At 43.5% G+C, this 21,084-nt stretch overlaps 1 protein-coding gene across 9 annotated transcripts in view; it reads left to right on the top strand.

The window, feature by feature from the left end:
• Positions 1-446: 446 nt before the first annotated feature.
• Positions 447-21,084, top strand: part of LOC126982734 (F-box only protein 30-like) — a 35,608-nt gene continuing 14,970 nt past the window's right edge. Inside the window, exons 1-15 of one of the 9 annotated variants that reach the window (XM_050835042.1) lie at positions 483-588; positions 743-839; positions 2,784-2,982; positions 3,390-3,637; positions 3,732-3,947; positions 5,823-5,969; positions 7,898-8,115; positions 8,287-8,556; positions 9,556-9,702; positions 10,493-10,571; positions 11,259-11,457; positions 11,978-12,113; positions 12,809-12,909; positions 13,158-13,309; positions 15,494-20,357. In XM_050835042.1, the coding sequence (XP_050690999.1) occupies positions 2,786-2,982; positions 3,390-3,637; positions 3,732-3,947; positions 5,823-5,969; positions 7,898-8,115; positions 8,287-8,556; positions 9,556-9,702; positions 10,493-10,571; positions 11,259-11,457; positions 11,978-12,113; positions 12,809-12,909; positions 13,158-13,242 (2,043 nt within the window). In that variant the 5' untranslated portion in view covers positions 483-588; positions 743-839; positions 2,784-2,785 and the 3' untranslated portion in view covers positions 13,243-13,309; positions 15,494-20,357. Of the gene's footprint in view, positions 589-634; positions 847-1,110; positions 1,234-2,783; positions 2,983-3,389; positions 3,638-3,731; positions 3,948-5,822; positions 5,970-7,897; positions 8,116-8,286; positions 8,557-9,555; positions 9,703-10,492; positions 10,572-11,258; positions 11,458-11,977; positions 12,114-12,808; positions 12,910-13,157; positions 13,310-15,493; positions 20,358-21,084 lie in introns of those variants that run through there. The other 8 variants (XM_050835045.1, XM_050835044.1, XM_050835047.1 and 5 more) reach the window with 8 other exon arrangements.

Genomic DNA, 21,084 nt, shown 5'->3' with positions numbered 1-21,084 from the left:
TGAGGACATTCTTCTGTATTTTGTGGAAGGATTATTTTTCTCTCATATCATCCCCTCCCTTGTTGTGCATTCCTTCCGACCATTGTATCTTTTTAGTTTCATGGTGCTATCTACACATGTATTAATAGTTGTATAATCACACACTGTCCTGCCTGGGGGTTGGGATGGCATGTTCCTCCCTTCTCCCTTGTTGTTTACCTGCAACAATAAATCATCAATCAATCAATCCATCATATCCTTATTATTATTACATTCCTTTCACTATAGGCCTACGTACGCTCCTCAGATAAGACAAATGGCCGTCATAAAAATCCTCCTTTGCAACGGCGCCTCTTGATGATTTATTTTTCTTCACTCCTTTACCTTCCAACTCATTTGTCCCATAATTTCTAGAGAGACTGTTTCTTTTGCCATAATATTAACATTACTATTATAATTTCCAGTATCTGTGTGAGGAAATAATCGTGTTTGTGTTAGCAGCAGGCAGCATCAATCAGCTGTGAGCGGCGGACCCTTGGGAGGGACCGTCTCGGGTTACGCAGAGTTCCGGGAGGCGCGCCACCTGCCTCTGTATTCCACTAACTAAACGTAATACCCCATTCTAAGGCAGTCTGTTGCACTAATCTTATATATCACGGTGTTGGTGGTGTGTGTGGGCCGCCGCGGGGAGGAGAGGCAGGCCCCGTGGAGGACAGTGGGTGGCGGCCCGCGGGTGACTAATTATACCCTTGATGGTGGTTAGGAGGCGAGGCGGGTGTGCAGGCCAGGCTGGGAGGACGAGTAATTAGTGAGGACCGCCGGAAACTATATAACAAGTTTACGGGAAGGACGGCCGACAGGTAAACGGTTTGTGGACAGGAACAGCTGATGATGATTCTTCTTCTTTTGACCTGTAACGCTTTGCATCGCTTCTAAGGTCCTCCTCCTCTCGTTCCTCCCTTCTTCTTATTCACACACCTCCCTTTTCAGTATTATGTTATTTTCTAACCTGAAGTAAAGCCACTTATATTCACTTATTCAGACATTTGTGCTCTTTTTTCCCAGCACTGCGAGGAACACTTTTGCCAACTTTACCATTTTTCTTTCTGTTATCTTTTTGTCTCCATACAGCCCCAACACCGTGCAGATCGCCCCGTTTTCCTCCTCTAGCCTCCTAGCCCACTCCTCTCTGCCTATTACCATCACTACTCAAGCAGAGACAGACGGCTGATTGACAGAGCCTCGCCAGTAGCTGTGTGTGTTTGTATTTACTCTCCTGACTTTGAGAGTTAGACCATCAAGGTGCTGAGGAAGCTTGGCATAGCTAAACTTATCATGGCCCTGGGAATTGTGGAGTTAGGGGGGGGAAAGGATTCTTAAAATACATTGCAATGCCATATGTTATTAGTTTTATGATTTATCACTCATACATTATTTATTGTTTGTTATTGCCTTTGTTGGTGAGTATTTGTACACACATTGTGTCTGTCACTTACACTTATATGTCTTTCTCTCCCACTTATTTGCAGTGTAACCATTTGCACTTTTATTTTTCATTTACAAGCAGCTATTGTGCTATTATTCACAATAATGTTTTTTATCCCTTACCTGCACTCTAACACTGTACACCAGTAGTTATGTGTGGTGTAAGTCAAGTGACTTTACTTTTAACACTAAAACTATTGAGCCGCTACTGGAATGTGTGTTGATTGCACTAAGTAAAGACTAGTTATAAAATATAATGACATATGTATATAAGTGAAATAAGTATTTATATTTATATTGCTGTAAGTAGAATAAAGTAATTTAGATTTAATATGTTCTTTGAACATAACATAAGAACATAAGAACATAGAGAAACTGCAAGAGGCCGGGTAGCCTACACAGGGCAGCTCCAGAATCCCCCCACTACTCACGATGGGTGAGGTGTAGTTTCAGGGGTTACAGGTAGAGGCTTGATAAATGAGATCATATGAAATTATATATGAGAAAACATTGGTATTAGTATGTAGGGTTAAAATTCAGTTAAGGATGTTGACAGGATCACTGTGTCTGGCAGGCTATTCCACAAAGCAATCACTCGGACTGAGAAGTATCGCCTACATATTTCTGTGTTGCTGTGGGGTAGAAATATTCTGTGTGAATTTCCACGGGTCCTAGATGATGTCTGGAGGGAAAATAACTCAGAGGGTTGCACAGGAGACAGGCCATTGAGAATCTTCCAGACCTTGACCATGTCGGCTCTAAGCAGTCTGCCATGCACAGAAAAGACCCAAGGCATCCAGTCGGGAACTGGCAGTGTATCAAGATCTAGGGAAATTGCAAGGAAGCCACACAGTCAAGTCAATTGCCCTGTAATAAGTAAATGAAGCGTGGTGGTGGAGAGTCAGTTATGCGGCAGAATTCACATGAAATATGGTTGCCAACACTGCCTCAAGAACGGGGCAGTGTTGGCCGGCCTTGTCTACAGGTGTGGGAAGCTAGCAGTCCACTCAGCACCAGTTGTTGTTACAGTGGATTTTGGGATGTGAAACTGTTACACCAATAATCCTGTGTGGGCTAAGGTTGGTGTTACAAGACACTTTGGATTCTTACATCAACTATTTCTATAGGTCAAAGAGGGGATCCATTGGGTTCTCATGAGTGTTTCCTTAGGCTCACAGTACAGAAGGGTCAAACTACCACCAGGGTCATAAAACTCCTATGAAAGCCTTGGCAAATATGTGAACTCGGTAGACGAAATGTTTTAAAATACGACCCTAAATCCACATATAGGCCAACTATTATTTTTTTTTTTTTTTCAGCCATGGAGGCCCCCGTGGACTCCGACAGTGAGGATGGAAGCGATGAGTCCCTGTTGCTGCTGGAGGAGTATGAGGAGGAGGTGGACATCAACATACACTTCCACTGCGAGCACTGCGTCAAGATGGGCCGCTGTCAGGAGCGCCCCAAGCCAGGCTGGGCGTGCGACATTGATTACTGTCCCAACGGCTGCGGTCACAGGTCAGTAAAAAGACAAAAAAAAGAAAGAAGAAACAAAAAAGCCTACAATGGTGCTGGCTCATACTTGTTTCACCTTGTCTTTTGTTATTTCTTTTTCTGTTAGTGTACTGGTGTGGTGTGTGCTTTTTCAATTTTTTCTTATTCTTTTCATGGCCAGATTTAGAGCTGTCGACTTCCATGTAAATTGTTCAAGTTTTCCAGGAGATTGAATTTTCCCCTCATTTAAACCTGTCATATATTCTTATTGGGGTCAACTTTAACATACAAGTGACTGTTAGTTGCCTGAGTATATACATGGAGTAGAAATTAATGCTATGAACTTCTACACTTCCCTGGGCTTGGTTTCTCTTGACACATTTCCCGTATAATTCTCTTGCGTAACTATGGCCTCTTGTGCGTTCCCTCAGATTCCACGTCTGCAAAACCAGCGAGCACCGCCTCATGTGCAGCCACGAGCGAGTGCCGTGCATCAACGCGGGGTACGGCTGCCCTCTGTGGATGCAGCGGAGGTACATTGCCGAGCACCTGCCCTTCTGCCCGGCCTCGGTGGTCATCTGCAATGCCGAGTGGAACCGCTGGGCGCTGGGGGCCAAGGAGAGGGAGAAGGTGGCCATGACCAAAGGAATTACTGCTCTCTATAACCCTGCTGACTTAGGTGGGTTGGTAATTTTCTAGGTGTCCAATTAGGGTTGAAACAGAGGCATTGCTGTGTTGTTATGACTATTATCCATGTATTGCCGTTTCCACAGACATGTGTCTAGCACTCCATGACCAAGAACTTGTCAACGAGATGCAGAGGATGCCAAAGCGACTGCGCTCAACCCTGTGTAACCAGATCACGCGACGCTTCCCCTGCCTGCCGCTCACCATCCGAGGGTCGCGCCACCACACCTCCAACAAAAACTTTAACGACCACAAAGTAGCGCATTCCACGGCGGAGGAGGAGGAGGACGACCTAACACCAGGTAACCAACGCTTGAAGGTTTGAGAGGAGTCAATCAGTAGTTCGGTGATATCTGGAGGGTCTGTTATTTTTGGTTACTATTATTATTTCTATTTTTGAGGTTCATGAAAGGGCATCAAGGGAAAATAGATAATTGACATAGGCCCCAGTAGTGTCCCCTTGGTGAGCAGACATGGATAGGAAAAATAGAGACAGTGACAGCAAAGTAAGAAGAATAGAAGAAAGAGAGGGACAAAAACAACACCCGATGAGCTAACAGGTTTGTGTTGGCTGACTTTTCCTGTAAACTTATCAATGTCAACAAGAGGCTGTCGGTAGTTGCTGTCGTGAGGGCTAACTAGAAGCTTTTGTTTGTGTTCCTGTATTCTGTATTGCCTCATAATGTTTCTAGTTATAAAGAATATAGCATTTTGTTAATACCAAATATATAATGACAGTTTTAGAAGTTATCGCCACGTAAATCATTTATTGTTGTGTTGTATGTCACTCGTTATGGTTATATCAGTCCTTTTATGTATACTTACTTATAACAATTGCTTCATAAATTTGTCTTTGTCAGCTGGTATTGAATTTCATGCAGTTGTCTCTAGATATGTATGTGGTTGGGTATATAGTCAGCCAAGTCTTGTCGGCTTTGTTGTGTGGTTTGTCCAAGGAAAGGCTCATGTTCATTGTCCTTCAGCTTGACTCTGTACATATTTATTCATCTGCATCAAATGAATTAGCATATCACTGAATAGTTTGGCAAAGAAGACTGAATTCAATCCTGGGTTTTCATCATTTAGGCAAGTACCTGAAGGTATACTACAGAAAACTAAAATAATTAACGTTTTGAGGGCAGCACCGGTGTCAATTCGACTAACATGAGGGACTGGAAAATTTTTATGGATGTTTGGTAATTTCTCATATCTGGCAAGACTTCCGACTTCATACATTCAATCTGATATTTTGTAATACTTGGAAAAGTGTCCTGGGAAAGTGAGAGATCTGATCACAAGTTTGATATCATCGTTTCGGGGTAAAATAGTCTTCAATACTTGTGAAAATGATGGTCTACAAATATAATGTCAATTTGAAGAAGCCAGAAGCAATTATAAAGTCATGTTTTTGCTCTCCCATTTGTACGTACTTTATCCATTGTACAAGCTGTGAGATATGGCACTTACTGAACCATTTGGAGAGCCCGTTTCATAAAGCTAATATTCAAACTAACTAATAAACTCATGTCATTGAGCATTAAGGGCCGGCAGCTCACACCCACTGATCAGACAACAACCTAACAGCAATTACATGTCTGAAAGAATGTAATATTTTTTGTATTCTGAGCTTTAGAAGAATAACAGTATCAAGATTTGGAATATTGGAAGATCATAATTGTTTTCTTTTAAATCATCTTCTTTAACAACATTCCAAACCTTGACAAGTGTTATTCTACTAAAGCTCAAAATACAAAAATGCCCTTGGTTGTAAGCTTGACCTTTGGGATGGCTTGCTTCCTTATTCCCACTGACTTAAAATGTTTACATCTGAATATCTTGTGACATAAAACCTAATGTTCATCCCCCAAATGTCTCCAGTTATCATACTAATATGTTTGATTCAACGTCCATTCAGCATTCAAATTTACCTGCCTGAGACCTCTTTTCAACATCCATTCAGTGACAACAAATTCATCCGCTTAAGACCACCATTAGAATATGTGCAGTTCAAACACTAACTCGCTTTCCATCCCAAAGAGTTCTCCAGCCCCCATGCATATATGTTTGATTATACATCCATTCAGTGACAATAACAAATCATTGCTTTAGACCATAACTAAGACATGCATGTAGTTCACAAGTAACCTAGTGCTGGATAATCCGCTTGCTCTCCCCAGGTTTATCTGTGTCTGTGTGTATTGAGCTTTTACGAGGCAAGAAATCTGTGTTGCCTTGTCCAGACAGTGAGTCCAGAGATGCTGCTTTGCCACCCACTCCCTCCCCCACCTCTCCAGACCCCTCGGAGGACCCCGACGACACCCAGGGTTAATATCTACCGGCACATTACTATTCTGTGGTAGCTTGCAGCATTGGATTATTGGCTTGGCGTTGTATTTGGTGTTCACGGTGTAGAGTAGAAATGATTATTACATATACATGTGTTAAATGATTGGAATGACTTATGGGTGAATTTTCTTAGGTTGATTTTTCATGGGTACTACTACTACTACTACTACTACTACTACTACTACTACTACTACTACTATTACTACTACTACTACTACTACTACTACTACCAAACTGTCAGGACAAAATCTATCGTGTCCAGATAATTTATGTATTGCAGCGACCCTTGACTGAATTGTTTTTTACTCTACTACTACTACTACTACTACTACCACTACTACTACTACTACTACTACTACTACCACTACTACTACTACTACTACTACTACTCTAAAGCTATTATGTTCTCTTTAGTTCAACATATCTTAGTCTTGGAGGTCAGCTCTTCCATAAAACTAACATCCACAGAAGTATATCCATTTCATTTACATTCACAGTGTTTGTCTTCAACTCCTTACAGTCTTTCCTATCTTTTTTATGTGTCTTCATACTTACTTTTTATCAGAACGTTTTATTCCATGCCTCCCTCCCTCCCACTCCTCCCAGTCCCTCCCATGTCCCTGCTGCACCACTTCATCCCTGGTCCCTTAACTCAGCGTGTTCTCAGGTCCCGTCCTGCCTCTGTTGTCCCTGCCATGGCCAAGCTGAGGGATAGTCTGCCTTTTCTTATTCTTATTTAAATGCATTTTTTAACAGAAGTATGAGACAACTCTGCAATTGTATTTACCTCTTTTGTTGTGTTTGAGAGTTATGTAACCTTTTTGGATCATTATTTATTTGACAGTTAACAGTGATGACTAAAGTTTTTTCTCTCATACACTTTTACTATAAATGAAAGTTTCAGTGGTGGCCTAATTCCATGATGTTTTCACTTTGATAGTATAAGATATCAGGGCCTGTATTCTCAAACCTTCTGGCACTCAAGTACACATATTTAACCCGGTAGCAGCGACAGGCCAAATTTGTGGCTTCACCGTGTAGCAGGGACGGGCCGAATTTGTGCCATGATATAAACCCCCCAAAATAGATGATACATAATATGATCACAAATGCTTTGATATATATTATGAAATGGTTTGTGTGAGGGGTGATTTTTTCTCATTTTTCTCGCTTGGGGGACCATTAAGAAACATGATCCCCGCTGCTACCGGGTTAACAAGGCTTTCGTGGGAGTTTGGGGCATTTCCAGGGGTAGTTACATGACCCTAGTGGTAGTCTGACCCTTCTTCTGTACCATGAACCTAAAAACACACTCATGAGGACCCAGTTGATCTCCTTTTCGACCTTTGGCAATACAGTCATCCCTCAAATAGTACAGTTTCCAATAGCTCGGTTTTGGTTTTATGTGGATTTTCTAAGAAGATTTTTTAGGATTTTTAAGTTTCCCGACGAGCAGGAAAGCTACAAATCCTAAAAGATCTATGACAATCCGTATAAAACCGCAACCGAGCTATTGTAAACCGTACTATTTGAGGGATGACTGTAGTTAACGTGAGAGGCGGAAGTGTCTTGAGAATACTGACCCAGTGTTTTGAAAGTGCCAGTCCTATTTCCCTTGCCTCTTCCCATATGTACATCATGTGCTGACTTGCCTGCAGCCCTGTCAGAAAAGCCTGCCAGTACCACAAGACAATCATAGAAAAAATCTTTATAACAACTTATCCAACTTCACCAATCATAAGTGCTGCATGAGTCTTGTATTTCCATTTGTGTTATCATGTAAAAACATACTTTAAAAATAGAACTTGGCAATTGAATCTCTTTTATACATAAGAATGTGTAGAACTTTTATCCAGTCAACAAAACTCAGCAAGGCCTGAGACAGACTATCACGCTTCCCTCTCAGGCGACGGCAGGAGGAAACACAGCCAGCATAACGCACTGCCCACCAAGGATGACATCGCCTCCATCTGCTGCACCCACGAGATCATCAAGAACATCTGTCTGTTTTGCCGGGACGACCCCGACGAGCCAGACTTCAAGATGGGCAAGGTGTGGCGCGAGCACCTGCTCCTCAAGAACCCGGGGGAGGTCCGATGGGTGGTGGAGCCCTGCGTGGAGAAGGTGAGTCTTGAGAGGAAAACAAGTCAGAGCACTGTTATATGAGAGGAGGAATTACAGGCTTTATTTCCCTCTTTATTTTTTTCACCCTTGAGCTGGCTCCTTTTCTGTTATAATCAACACAGTTTCCCACAAAGAATAAGCTGCCAAGACTAATCACCTTCTCTCTCTCAGGTCAGGAAGCGCAACCAGTTTGGGATGTTCGCCTACAAGCGTTACGATGAGTCTGACGAGGATGAGGAGGAGGAGGGCAACACCACCACCCTGGACAAGATGAACCTGATCTTCGACGAGCACGGCCATCCCATGGGGAAGAGGCCCAGGTTCCAGACGCCCCCGCCGGCGCCCATCACCCCCAAGGGCCTCACCATGGAGCTGACCCTGAAGCATTACTCCCGGCACCAGACCAAACCGAGGGCCATGTTCACCTTCCAGTGCATGCAGGTGAGTCGGAGGCTTTGGGTCATGATGCATCTGTTGGTTGGTCTCTTATAATAATGATACTTCTTAACTCTATCCGCTCCGACGTTTTCAATTTTTCGCGCTCGTAACACCTAGCATCGTACTCATTTATCTGAACAGCGATAATGCTCATGAACACTAAGTACTGGTACCGAATCAATAGTGTAAAACAATAATGAATAATGATTGAAAAGAAGCTTGTGGAAAGTTAAAAAAAAAAACTATAAAAAGTACTGAGGGGGGGCCAGATATGTACCCCCTCGGATCGGATAGGGTTAAGGACACACAGATATTAGGAGATGAGAGGAGGCAGTTACGTATGTTATGTAAAAACGAAATCCTCTAAGCTGTCAAGTATAATTTTGTCATGGTACCTTAGAGGGCTACACTAGGATAGGAGATGATGTGAAAGAGGCTGCTATAGACATATCTTTAAAAAAAATCCACAAAGCTGTCAAGTAATTTTTGTAAGGATACTTTACAAGGCTACAGAAGAATAGGAGACAACAAAAGGAAGGCAGTTATAGACATAATCTTATAAAAAAAATCCGCTAACTACTAACTAACTGAAAGGGATCATACGCCTGGGGGTGCATCACTTCACTCATTGACGCCTCCCGCTAAGCCGTTCAAAAATTTTAGTGGGCACAGGCAGGGTAGTCAAGTGTTAGAGATTTTTTTTTAGATTATTTTACTCTTGTGCGTCATAATCATTTGAGGTCTCGGGTCTTTGATACTTTACACGGATACAGAAGAACACAAGGAAACATAATCATTTGAGGTCTCGGGTCTTTGATACTTTACACGGATACAGAAGAACACAAGGAAACGAAAGAAGGCAGTTATGGGCAATAGGAAAGAAAAAGCCCATTGGAAAATTTTAGTTGGCATGGGCAGGATAAGGAAGACAACTGTTAGAGAAGCTTTTTTAGGTGACTTTGCTGCCTGGTGCGTCATAATCATTTGAGGTCTCCCCGGCAGGAACTCCGCCGCTCCGAGTACAGCAGCCACTACCAGAACATGCACAGTGAGATCCAGGAGGGCATGGACGGCTGGCTCGTCCACCGCTGCCCCCTGCATGTCTTCGGCTGCCCCTTCATCTACGACCGCCTCCATCCGGGACAGAAGGTACAGGCGAGGGTGGAGTTCTGTAGAGGTTCAGTTTTTTTTCACCTCTGCTGTTATCAAATTACACTATCACATTTTTTTTCCTTCTTTTCTGTCGCTTTTCTGTCGTTTTCTTCCTCTTTTTCTTCTTGCTTTTCTTCTTCATCTTCTTCTTCTTTGTCTTCATTTTCTACTTTTTCTTATTCTTGTTTTTCTTCTTCCTCTTCTACTTTTCTTCATCTTCTTCATCTTTTTGTTTATCATCTGTATTTTCCCTTATGGAGTTTGACGAGCTATGAGTCTCTCCCACTCCTGATGGCTCTGTTTTCTCTCCTCCCTGATATCCCATTGAAATAACACACACCTCCCTCCTGCTTGAATTTCCCTGCTCCCTGTCTTGCGTTAAATAGATGGCCCACTGCACATATTCCTCTACTCCCAAGTGTTCCTGCTGCCCATTATTTGTTGTCCTACTGAAGGGTTATTACTTTTACTACAGAGAACTATGAAGTCATTCCAAAATTCAGCTCACACTTAACCCGTCCGCTGCGATGGGCACGGATTTGACCTTCACTGGTAGCCTGGTAACATATAGTCCCAGGTCTTTCTCTGCCTCTGTGGTGGATGGTGGAGTGTTTCTCATGTGGTATTGGTGTGCTTGATATCCCCTCCCAAGGTACAGGACTATACATTTTTCTTCATTGAATTGTAGCAGCCACTTTTTGTTCCATTCCTGTAGCTTGGCGAGGTCTTCTTGTAGGAAATCCAGAGTCAAGGGGTTTAATAAGCCTCCTCTTCTTCCTCCTCACAGGACGCAGATGTGGTGTACTCCCAGAGCCTCAAAGCCTTCGGTGTCCGTCCCAAGCTGGAGTATGAGGCGGCTGCGTGTGGTGAGTGTTTCTTCTTGTTATGCTCTGCTAGGAAAGGTTGTGTGACTTATCCACTCCCAAAGTTGTCGTCCATCCATTCTACATATATATCTTTTTCTACATCCTTCTACATCCTTATTCTGTATCCTATTGACAGACCAAGCACTAAAATAAAATCTGCAATAATCCTGCTTCTGTTGAGATAATAATAGAAGCAAGCAAGAGATTATCAGTTTTATTGGTCAATCCTTACATTAGACTGTTGGATACCCGGTGGAAGTTTACTGGTGAAAAAAAATTAAAGAATGAAGATGCTGGGTAACTCATACATTAGATTGCTAGACAGCTTATGGAAGTTTACTGGTGAAAAGAATGAACGAACTCTTACATTAGGTTACTGGACAGCAGATTCAAGTTTACTGTTTAAAAAGAATGAAAGAAAGAAGATACTGGATAGCTCTTACATTAACAGATGGGGAAAAGAATGAAAGAACAATGACACTGGATAACTCTTACATTAGATTCCTGGACACTATAGGAATGAGAAGACATGTTAAGCAAACCGTATATTATTCCTCCCATCACGTGGCTTGCCCAGGTCTCTGAAAAGAACGAAAGAATAAAGATACTAACTCTTACATTAGATTCCTGGACACTATAGGAATGAGAAGACTAATTAAGCAAACCGTATATTATTCCTCCCATCAGGTGGTTTGCCCAGGTCTCGGTCCCCCAGCGTAGAGAAGACCACCAAGGCGTTCGGGCAGCTGCGCCTCACCCCCATGCAGAGGGCCAGGAGGAGCGGCAAGGAGTCCCCCTCGGAGCAGTACCTGGCCTCCAGCATCCACCTCACCTACCTGCCCATTGAGGTGCTCCAGATGATTGCTGTTTACCTGGATGGATTCAGGTGAGTTTGGGTCAGAATACGGCTCCTCCTTCTCTGTCTTTCCTTCTCTCCTCTGCCTTCTCCTTTTCCTCCTCCTTCCTCTCTCTCCTTTTTCTCCTCCTCCTCCTCCTCCTCTCCACCTTCACCTCTGCCTCCTCTCTCCTTTCCTTCTCCTTCTCTTCTGTACCTCCTCCTCCACCTCCACTTTTGCTTCCTCTCCTTCTCCTCCTTCTCATCTCCACTTCTCCTGATTCTCCTCCATCATCTCTGCCTCTTCCACCTATCCTCTTTTGTATCTCCTCCTCATTTATCCTCCTCTCCCTCCTCTTCCTTCCCCTCTCCTGTACCTCCTCCTCCTCTTCATCCTTCTTCACTATCTCCTCTTCTTCCTCTTTCCTCACCTCATCCTCATCCTCATCCTCCTCCATTTCATTTTTTTACAAGTAAGTATTGAAAAGATCTTGTAACCTACTCTCTCCATTAAGTAAGACAAGTTTCCTCAATGAATGGTGTTACTTAAGCCGCTATGTCATCCTTCCAGCCTCAACAGTTTGTCGCAGACGTGCCGGCTGATGCGTGACGTGTGCTTGTCCTTGCTGAACGAGCGCGGGCTGGTCATCATCGAGTGGGTGCGGCACATTGAGGACAACAAGGTCAGGTGGAAGCCAGGCAACAAGGTGAGTCACTCAGGGGTCGTAGTAAAGACTGGAGTTACAGTAATAAAAAGTTGCAGTGAGTGAAACAGTGAAATGAGTGATGCCTAAAATTTCTCTTAATGCCTCTTGAATATATATAATTAACCCGTCCGCTGTGATTGGCATGGATTTGGCTTTCACTGGTAGCCTGGTAATATATAGTCCCAGGTCTTTCTCTGCCTCTGTGGTGGTGGATAGTGGAGTGTTTCCCATGTGGTATTGGTATTCTGGATATCCCTTCACTGGTAGCCTGGTAACATACAGTCCCAGGTCTTTCTCTGCCTCTGTGGTGGATAGTGGAGTGTTTCCCATGTGGTATTGGTATTCTGGATATCCCTTCACTGGTAGCCTGGTAACATACAGTCCCAGGTCTTTCTCTGCCTCTGTGGTGGATAGTGGAGTGTTTCCCATGTGGTATTGGTATGCTGGATATCCCTTCACTGGTAGCCTGGTAACATACAGTCCCAGGTCTTTCTCTGCCTCTGTGGTGGATAGTGGAGTGTTTCCCATGTGGTATTGGTATTCTGGATATCCCCTCCCAACGTGCAGGACTTCACATTTTTCTTTATTAAATTGTAGCAGCCACTTTTTGTTCCATTCCTGTAGCTTGGTAATGCCTTCTTGTAGGATCCGCAGTCAAGGGGTTATGGAACACTGATTTTGTTTGGTTGTTTCAGCGTCGCTTCTTCAGCAAAGCGTTTGAACACGTGCACACCTGGGGCTTCAAGGACGTGACCCACATGGCGAACCATTTAGAAGTCTGCAAGTTTAACAAGAGGTGAGTGAGCAGCGTCTGTGTCGTCACTTTGCATAATGAAGCAGAAAACTTTCCTTGTCATTGTTCTTTTACATGTCATCCTCACGAAAACTCTTTACTTTTCGCTTTGTGGGTGCAACAATTAGCAGCCCTTTTTTTTTTTACACTTTCTTTTTGTTGTCCATGAGTTGCTCCCTGTGCTGTAAAAAACCTCCTGCCTGCTGTTATTTTGTCAATGGATATTCATGTGTCCTTCATTTACATTTCAGACACATTGCTGAACAGAAATTTGCTTACATTCTGCCGAGAAAAGACGGAACGATTCCAGACATTTTACGCACGTGTCGGGTATGACCACAGGCAGCTCCTAGTGGCCCCCGGAGGCAGGCTGGTGCTGGGGGAGGGTGAGGAGCTCTGCCGGGTAAGTGACATCCATGCCTCACTGTTTCATGTGGTAGCAGGTAATAAAAAGCTTTTGATGTGCACCTTTTTACAGTTGTGTTTCCTATAAATTGAAAGACTGTATTCAGACTAAGGTAAGTTGAGGCGCTGGGAGTGTTGGTTGTTATTCAGGTCTCCTATTTCTTCAACAACTAGGTAAACAAACATGGGGTTGGACAGCTGGGGCACGTGGGGCAGTGTTTGTCATGGAATAATTTGATTGTAACAATAATATGCAGCAAGAAAAGGCTGCTGCTCCATGTAGACAAATGGCTGCAGCTGCCTGGACCAGGAGTGGTGCCAGTGATAGTTGGAGAAAAATTTGGCCATTACAGTAAAGGTAAAGTTGGGTGCATACGCTATAACTACCTGTGGCCTCAGTGCTCATCCATGTCTCATTGGCCCGGGAGTCTGGTGGGTAAGAGCCCATCACCCCGGGACTCAGGTAACAAACAATATGACATCTAGGTTGCCACAGTTTACCTTCCCCAGGTTTCCCCAGGCACCCATTTACCGACCAATTTGAAAGGGAGGATGAACAGCTGGGATTATTAGTTAACTGACTTGCTTGTGTTTTCACTACATGGCACTGTAGTGAAGGAGAGTGGTTGGCAGGAATCAGCTGGCTAGGGCACACTCAGTTTAGAATTGCTCATGAGAAAAACAGTGAATTTTGGATATTATTAAGTGAGTGAAGGTGCTAGTGAAATGTTGTGTTCGTTAAAGTTAATTTTCTTGGCATGAACGTTGGTAAAGTGAGGCTTGCCTGTACTAGTGAGAAAATAGTTGAGAAAGCTTGGTATAAGAGGGAATATGCTTACTTAGGACGACTGATTCACACAAATCCTTCACCCAAAATGGAAATAAAAAGATGTGAAAGATTGAGCTGGAATGATTCCAGAAAACAAAATAATATGTTGAGAGGCTCTCAGCCACTGTGCCTCAAGGGAAAGGTCTTCATTGAGTGCGTCCTTCCCATTATGTCAATGGATGAGAGAAGCAGACATTAGCCAAGCCTCTGGAGAGGATTCTGAGAAATGCCTGAAGAGGAGTAGAGAGACCAAAGCTGGCCATCACTAGAACGGATAAGAAAAAATGCAAATGGATAGAACATACAGATAGATGCCACACTAAAGGCAGTTAAAATCAAGAAATGGCAATGGTCAGGACACACACATAGGAGAAAGGGCAACATGTGGACAAAAGGAATGGCAGACTTTGAAATAAGGGATATCAAAACACACGAAGGAAGGCCACTCACCAGATGCTATAATGAAACCAAGAACTTTTTAGAACATTTACATCAAAATTGGAAACTAGAAGCACCAGACAGAAACAAATGGAGGTGTTTGAGAGAGACCCATGTCCTGCAGTGGAACAATGATGATGGTATGGAGTGAAATGGACTATAAAATGAACACTCAGTTATTGGCATTTACCATTATCTGATTGGCACTGTGCTCCTGCTGTGAAGGGGTCCTGGCTCACACACCCTTCCTTACATCTTCTGCTCTTGGCCAATGCAGCAAACCTTGTGTCTTGCTGTGGTGGGGCTCCTGGCTCACACCCCCTTCCTTACATCTTCTGCTCTTGGCCAACGCAGCAAACCTTGTGTCTTGCTGTGGTGGGGCTCCTGGCTCACACACCCTTCCTTACATCTTCTGCTCTTGGCCAATGCAGCAAACCTTGTCTCTTGCTGTGGTGGGTGCCGACGACTGATGAGGGGTTGTGATGGAAGGGTCAAAGAGAAGGTGATAATGTGCATTACTTATCAAGATTAAAATTAAGATGTGTGGTGACCGTTGCATGTAAGTCCCTTGACCTGGAGAGGTGAATTTTCACTTCCCCAAGGAGGAAAGTGTAAGAAATCTACTCATTATATGTACTACTATATGTACTACTGGTCATGAGCTCCCAGGATGCAGCAGGAACATGATTTTTACATGTGAAATGCAACAGAAAGCTCCAGTAATGATAAAGAAAACATGATGCCATGAGCATTTATGTTATGTAGAGCAACTTGCCCAAGGTCTTGACTGCATATTTTTTTCAGTCTCAAACATTGAATATTAATAACAACTTTTACCCAAACCAGTAATCCTAGGCTAAGTTTTAAACTTAAGCACTCAGTATTAATATTATCTTCTCCTTTGAATGCTGGCAGAAGAGCTTGAGGTGACGCTGGTGAAGGGAGCAGCCCACGGGCCTGCCCACCCCACTCCCTCTGGTCATCCCCCACCCGCCACACTGTCACCGCCCACCCGGCCCCTCGACTTGCCTCCCACCCGTGCCTTGCCCAGTTTTGGGAACGAGCCCTTCAAAATGGTCCATTATAATTCTTCATGGCAGTGAAATCCAGTGACAAAGTACAACACTGCATGGGAAGGTCCTGCTGTTGCCATGTTGTAGCGCCTCTGCCTCTGTGTGTTGCTTCATCAGGGCCCGGCAACACACAGCATGAAAACTGTGATTCATGGAATTTAGAGGATTACTCTGAAGACTGAATTGCAGAGACATTGTGCATGTGTTTCCATCCACTGGCTTGTGGGTACATGTTCAAACAGAAAGGTACATATTATTATACCATCAATACTCTCAAGACTTTTCCCAGAGCAGAGTTGCTTTAAGATGTGCAATGCTTTCTTGTTATAGAGCTTTGCATTCAAATGCTTCATAATAACTGGGCATCTTATGCTTGATGATCAAACTCATTAAGGCTTGTGATAAGTAGCATAGATTCAAGTCTAACCAGCATACGTAGACCTCATGCCAAGGGCTTTGTTTTGTGGCCCACACAGCAACTCACACTTGCAGTAGACAATGCTGACAAGTAGTTGTAGGAAAATTTGGATTTAACCGTTGATGTTGGCAGAAGTGTTTCCATCCACAGGCTCGTGGCCACGGTGAGGCTGGCCGTGGCCAAGACTGACACCCTCCGTGGCTTTGCTTGTTAGACAAGTTGATACTTGATGTCAGTTTTTTTCGCACGTAAAGTTATGAGTTTCAGCGACTCGGCTACTAAGTTCCATCATTCAGCAAAGTATTAAAACAGTATACTTAAGTAATTAGTAACTTTCAAAATGCAGCCGTTCAAGGATAATTAGTAACTTTCTATCAGTGTAATACAAAGCAAAATCTAATCTAAGATCAGTTTGCCAAAGGAATGAATTTAATCTTCGCCTTTACCAGTATTATAAATTTCTGACAATTAGTCACTTACAAATAATGAAAACAGCGGGAGAGCTGGAGCAGGTATGTCAAACCACAAGTGTGTCCTTAAGAAACTTGCTGCACAGCAAACTCAGATTCACAGTTTTGTCTTATAAAAGAACTGATGCAGAGTTCAAGCAACACAGAACCCCTCATGCAGTGTGAGGAAACCAAAGGCTTATATTAGAACAGAGACTCAGTCCCTCCTGCCCATCATGTACTGTGTTATAGCAAGACAACTGATCCCCTAACATTAGGTATTTGATGTCATCTTCCTCTACCACATAGCAGTAACAGAAGACTTATTTGCTTCATCCCTTCACGAGACTGAGTAAGGCAGCTGTGATATTATTATGTCTCCTTAGGTGTGGCTTTATTCTGGAGAAAGCAAACCATGGCTATGGTGATAATTCTCAGTACCGACCCTCCCGGATGGAAAACATTTTGTTGCAGCGCATGAACACTAGACGGCCGTAAATATTTTGTGGCCCTCTGATAGGTTAATGACTTTGCCTCTGCTTTCTAAAACTAATTTGAATATGAGAAGCAACAGTTGTATCACCAAGGCTAATGCTGCTACAAACAATAACAGTACCGTGTACATGCTGAAGTAGTTGAGGTCTGCATAGTTTGGCCATGACACACACAAGTAAGTGTGCTCTAACATAGTTGTTGAAGGACTGACAAAATGTTACATAAAGACAAAAAAAGGCTGTCATTGGTACATAATAAGTTGAGAAAGCTTGAGAACAAAGACAAGGGTTTTAAAGTGAGCCAGAGAAGACTTGATTGAACATTTTTCTAAGCGACTGTTTCATCAGATTTTTTAGTTCAGCAGAGAAGAGAAATCTGAAAGCTTAAGTGGCAGATGAAAAATTGTCCTTTTTGGTCTTTGTTTGCATCTTGGACACTTTGGTCCCTCCAGGAGCAACTCCAGACGGAGTGGCAGGGACTGCAGAACAGTAACCGTTACCCAGAGAGCTCCTAACTAAAGGTTGTTCTTAGTAATGTCAAAGAATATGCAATTTGTTCATCAGAGTATTTGTAGAAATGAGGGTTTTAAGATATAATATTTTTCTGCTGCTTTCAATCAATACATTATTTGTTGGGCCTCAAATACGTAATGGTGACCTGATAATGTAATTATGGTGATTTATTCTGAGGTTTTCAAGACACGTGAAAACTTGTTGAGCAGCAGCTTGTTGTGCTGCCGCTGGTGCACACACCGGCCACCCCAGGACTCCTGAGGCTCAAGACTGGCCTGTGGGACTGAGGAACAGCCTGTCAGCCGTGGGGTCAGCTCCATGCTGCTGTTTTGTGCTCATTTTGTACTGTTTTGAAATGGAGTTTTGTAGCAGTCATAATTTTTAGAACACTAAAGTCACATGATGCATTTGGATGCATTTTTATATTAAGTGAAAGTCATTTTGCATTTTAGGAAGTTTTGTATTTAGTCTTAAATGATAATCCTTTGATGATAATCTCTCTGCAAATGTTATGCCTTAAAGTTATTGGTGTCAAATGACAGGATCATATTTAGAGATACTTATTGAAGAATACACCAAGTGAAATATGTAGTAATTGCCATGGGTCATCAGGCTCATCAGGGTATTATGGAAGTTTGCAGCATTATCATAAAAGTCTTGGTGTGAATGCTTGGTAGTTTGTGTGGCCTAGAATGAGGGAGCTGGCTGGCCCGGGGCGGCAGGGTCGGCTCACTGTGATACGTTACTCAGTCTCTCAGTCACTTTGCTCATTGTCAACCACTCCGGGTCTGAAATAATTCCTTTAACCAGTGAAAACCAAGAAGTATGTACTGTTCTGTTTGGTACGCTTATGTTCAGACGCTGCATTTGTTTACGTTAGAACTTCCTTAAATTAGGTAATGATGTTATACTTTTTGTTTTACTTGGTGAGCTTTAGTCTTAGCATTATGATTTTTGCCTAGCATGTGATCGTTACCGTCACACAACCTTCCTTCAGAGGTGAGGTGGAATGTCACAAAAAGGCCTCAGATGTGACTGTTTTTCCTGTATTCAGAGCAGGCACATCACAGGGTCTTCTTTTATACAGTTTAGAAAGCAGCTCAAGGGCAGTAAAGCTAAACATAAAAGCCTGTTAAGCATGGCGAGGGCAAGGGTGAGACTTAAGCGTAACTTCTCTGGCAGCAACTGTAAATGTTCCTAAGGGTTGATTGAGGTCATAATGTCCAGTCACCAACCTTAGTCTAGCATGGTGCAGGAGCCTCGTCCATATGCATCAACGCTCACAGGAAGATAGAGACATGTTTTCCAAGTCCCCGTGTCTCAGGGATTGTTATGTGCAGTTGTTGACAGAGTTATCCATCCTACTCTAAGCTCATTGTGACGTGATGGCCCTTTTCCAGGTGGTGAGTCTCTTTTCCTCTCCTTTCTCTCCTTTCCTCCTCTTCTCTCCTTTCGCTCCTTTTTCTCCTTTCCTCCTTTCTCTCCTCTCCCTCCTTTCCTCCCTAGCAAGTCATCTATTACTTCCTCTCCCCTGCCCTCTCTCTCCACTCCCCTGCCCTCTCCCTCCACTCCCCTCTCTCCCTCCCTCTCCCCAGCCCTCCCTTCCCCTCCCATCACCCCCCATCCTAGACTCACCACAGAGGATGGGCCCAGCAAGTCACAGTGTAGTAAGGTAGACTGATATTTTTGCCCATAAATGTACATATCTAGGAAAGTTCATCCTCCTCTTGGCCTTCACCACAGCCCGGCCAGCCCAAGAAGTTTACTGTGGGACTGTTTTGTTTAGACTGACCTGTACAATCACTTACATGGCAGCTTTTTTTTCATGATTCCTGCTATTTTTATGTTAGCCTCAGTTTCCTAATTTTATGTCATGTTTTTACCAGTAAGGGCTCAAGAAGATATTAACAGGGATGAATATAGAGTATGTGGTACCGCAGGTCATTGGTTCTGACTTCCCAGGGACCTCAGACCAGTGTTGATGATAGCGTGTGCTCAGAGGGAGGCAATAGTGAAGACAGGTTCCTTGAGCTGCTCCCCTAAAGCCCCGTTCACACTGTGCTGACTCTGGGCCATGACAACACAGCGACTCAGGGTACACAAGGTCTTGGGTGTGCAATGTTGATGTGAAAGGGTCGCACATCGTTGGAAAGAGGTCTAGAAACGATCGCTGGATGTTAATTCAGCCTGAAAGTCGCTGGGTTGTTGTGGCTCAGAGTCGGCACAGCGTGAAGGGTGTTTGGACGTGAAGGTCCCTGTGGCTACATACAAAACCTGCATTTCTGTCACTTTGTTCCTGGTTGTTGGGCCCTAGACTGTGGCCTGTGTGTTGAGTAATAGTAATTTCTTGAGGCAGGTATTAGTGCTCTGGTCTTTAGAATTTATGTGTTATTGATCTTTATTTATCTGTATACACGTCGGCCAAGGTTATCCCTTAAGTTTCTATTTTTTATTGAGGTAATCAAATAATTAGTAAATTTTAAGCATTTGGTTCTGTGATCAAATGATGAGGTTAACTGATGATGTGCTAGCTCTACATTGTCCTCACATCCTTCCTCTCTCTAATGTTCTACCTCCAGCCTGAGATATTAGCACTCGACACAGACTCAGCCATTAGGTATTTGTGAGGACTTTGTTCCCCTGGTTCTTCCCTGCACTGGTCGGCACACTGCTGCACACCCTCCAGACTGTCAGACTCGCGGCTCCTCCCTGAGCAAGGAGTTCCTCGGCTGTTCTGCTCACCTGCCGGGACTTTTGGGGCTCTCTTAGTATAGAATTATAATCAGCTTTATTAAGTTATTAAGAATGGTGCAAATAAATAATATATTTTAAGCATTTATTAAATAAACCATAAAACCAAACATGACCAAATATAAAACATAGCATGAATTTCTTCCTCCTTATATATTCTCTAAAGATAGTTTGGATGAAATTGGTGTTGGGAAATTGAATAGAAGTAGGCTCTGTGAGTGATGTAATAATGAAGATGCTTAACCTGTCCGCTGCAATGGGCACGGATTTGGCCTTCACTGGTAGCCTGGTAACATATAGTCCCAGGTCTTTGTCTGCCTCTGTGGTGGATAGTGGAGTGTTTCCCATGTGGTATTGGTGTGCTGGATATCCCTTCACTGGTAGCCTGGTAACATATAGTCCCAGGTCTTTCTCTGCCTCTGTGGTGGATAGTGGAGTGTTTCCCATGTGGTATTGGTGTGCTGGATATCCCCTCCCAAGGTGCAGGACTATATTTTTCTTCATTGAATTGTAGCAGCCACTTTTTGTTCCATTCCTGTAGCTTGGTGAGGTCTTCTGGTAGGAAATCCACAGTCAAGGGGTTAAGCCTTCACATGAAAGAAGGAAGCATGGGTGAGGTCTGCATTTAAGTCTTGAGTGTCCCTCCACGGTGCAATGGTTATCACGCCCAGCTACACATTCATGGGCCAGGGTTTGATCCCAGCTAAGGCAGTCGGAGCTCAGCCCACCCACCTGTTCATCCTCCCTTTCGGGTTGGTAAATAAATGTGTCCTGGGGGAACCTGGGGATGGTAAACTGTGGCAGTCTG

The sequence above is a fragment of the Eriocheir sinensis genome, chromosome 51 (genome assembly GCF_024679095.1).
Source record: "Eriocheir sinensis breed Jianghai 21 chromosome 51, ASM2467909v1, whole genome shotgun sequence".
In the NCBI taxonomy this organism is placed as follows: domain Eukaryota; kingdom Metazoa; phylum Arthropoda; class Malacostraca; order Decapoda; family Varunidae; genus Eriocheir; species Eriocheir sinensis.
The sequence above is the reverse complement of the archived record's forward strand: the minus strand, read 5'-3'. Positions and strand labels throughout refer to the sequence as shown.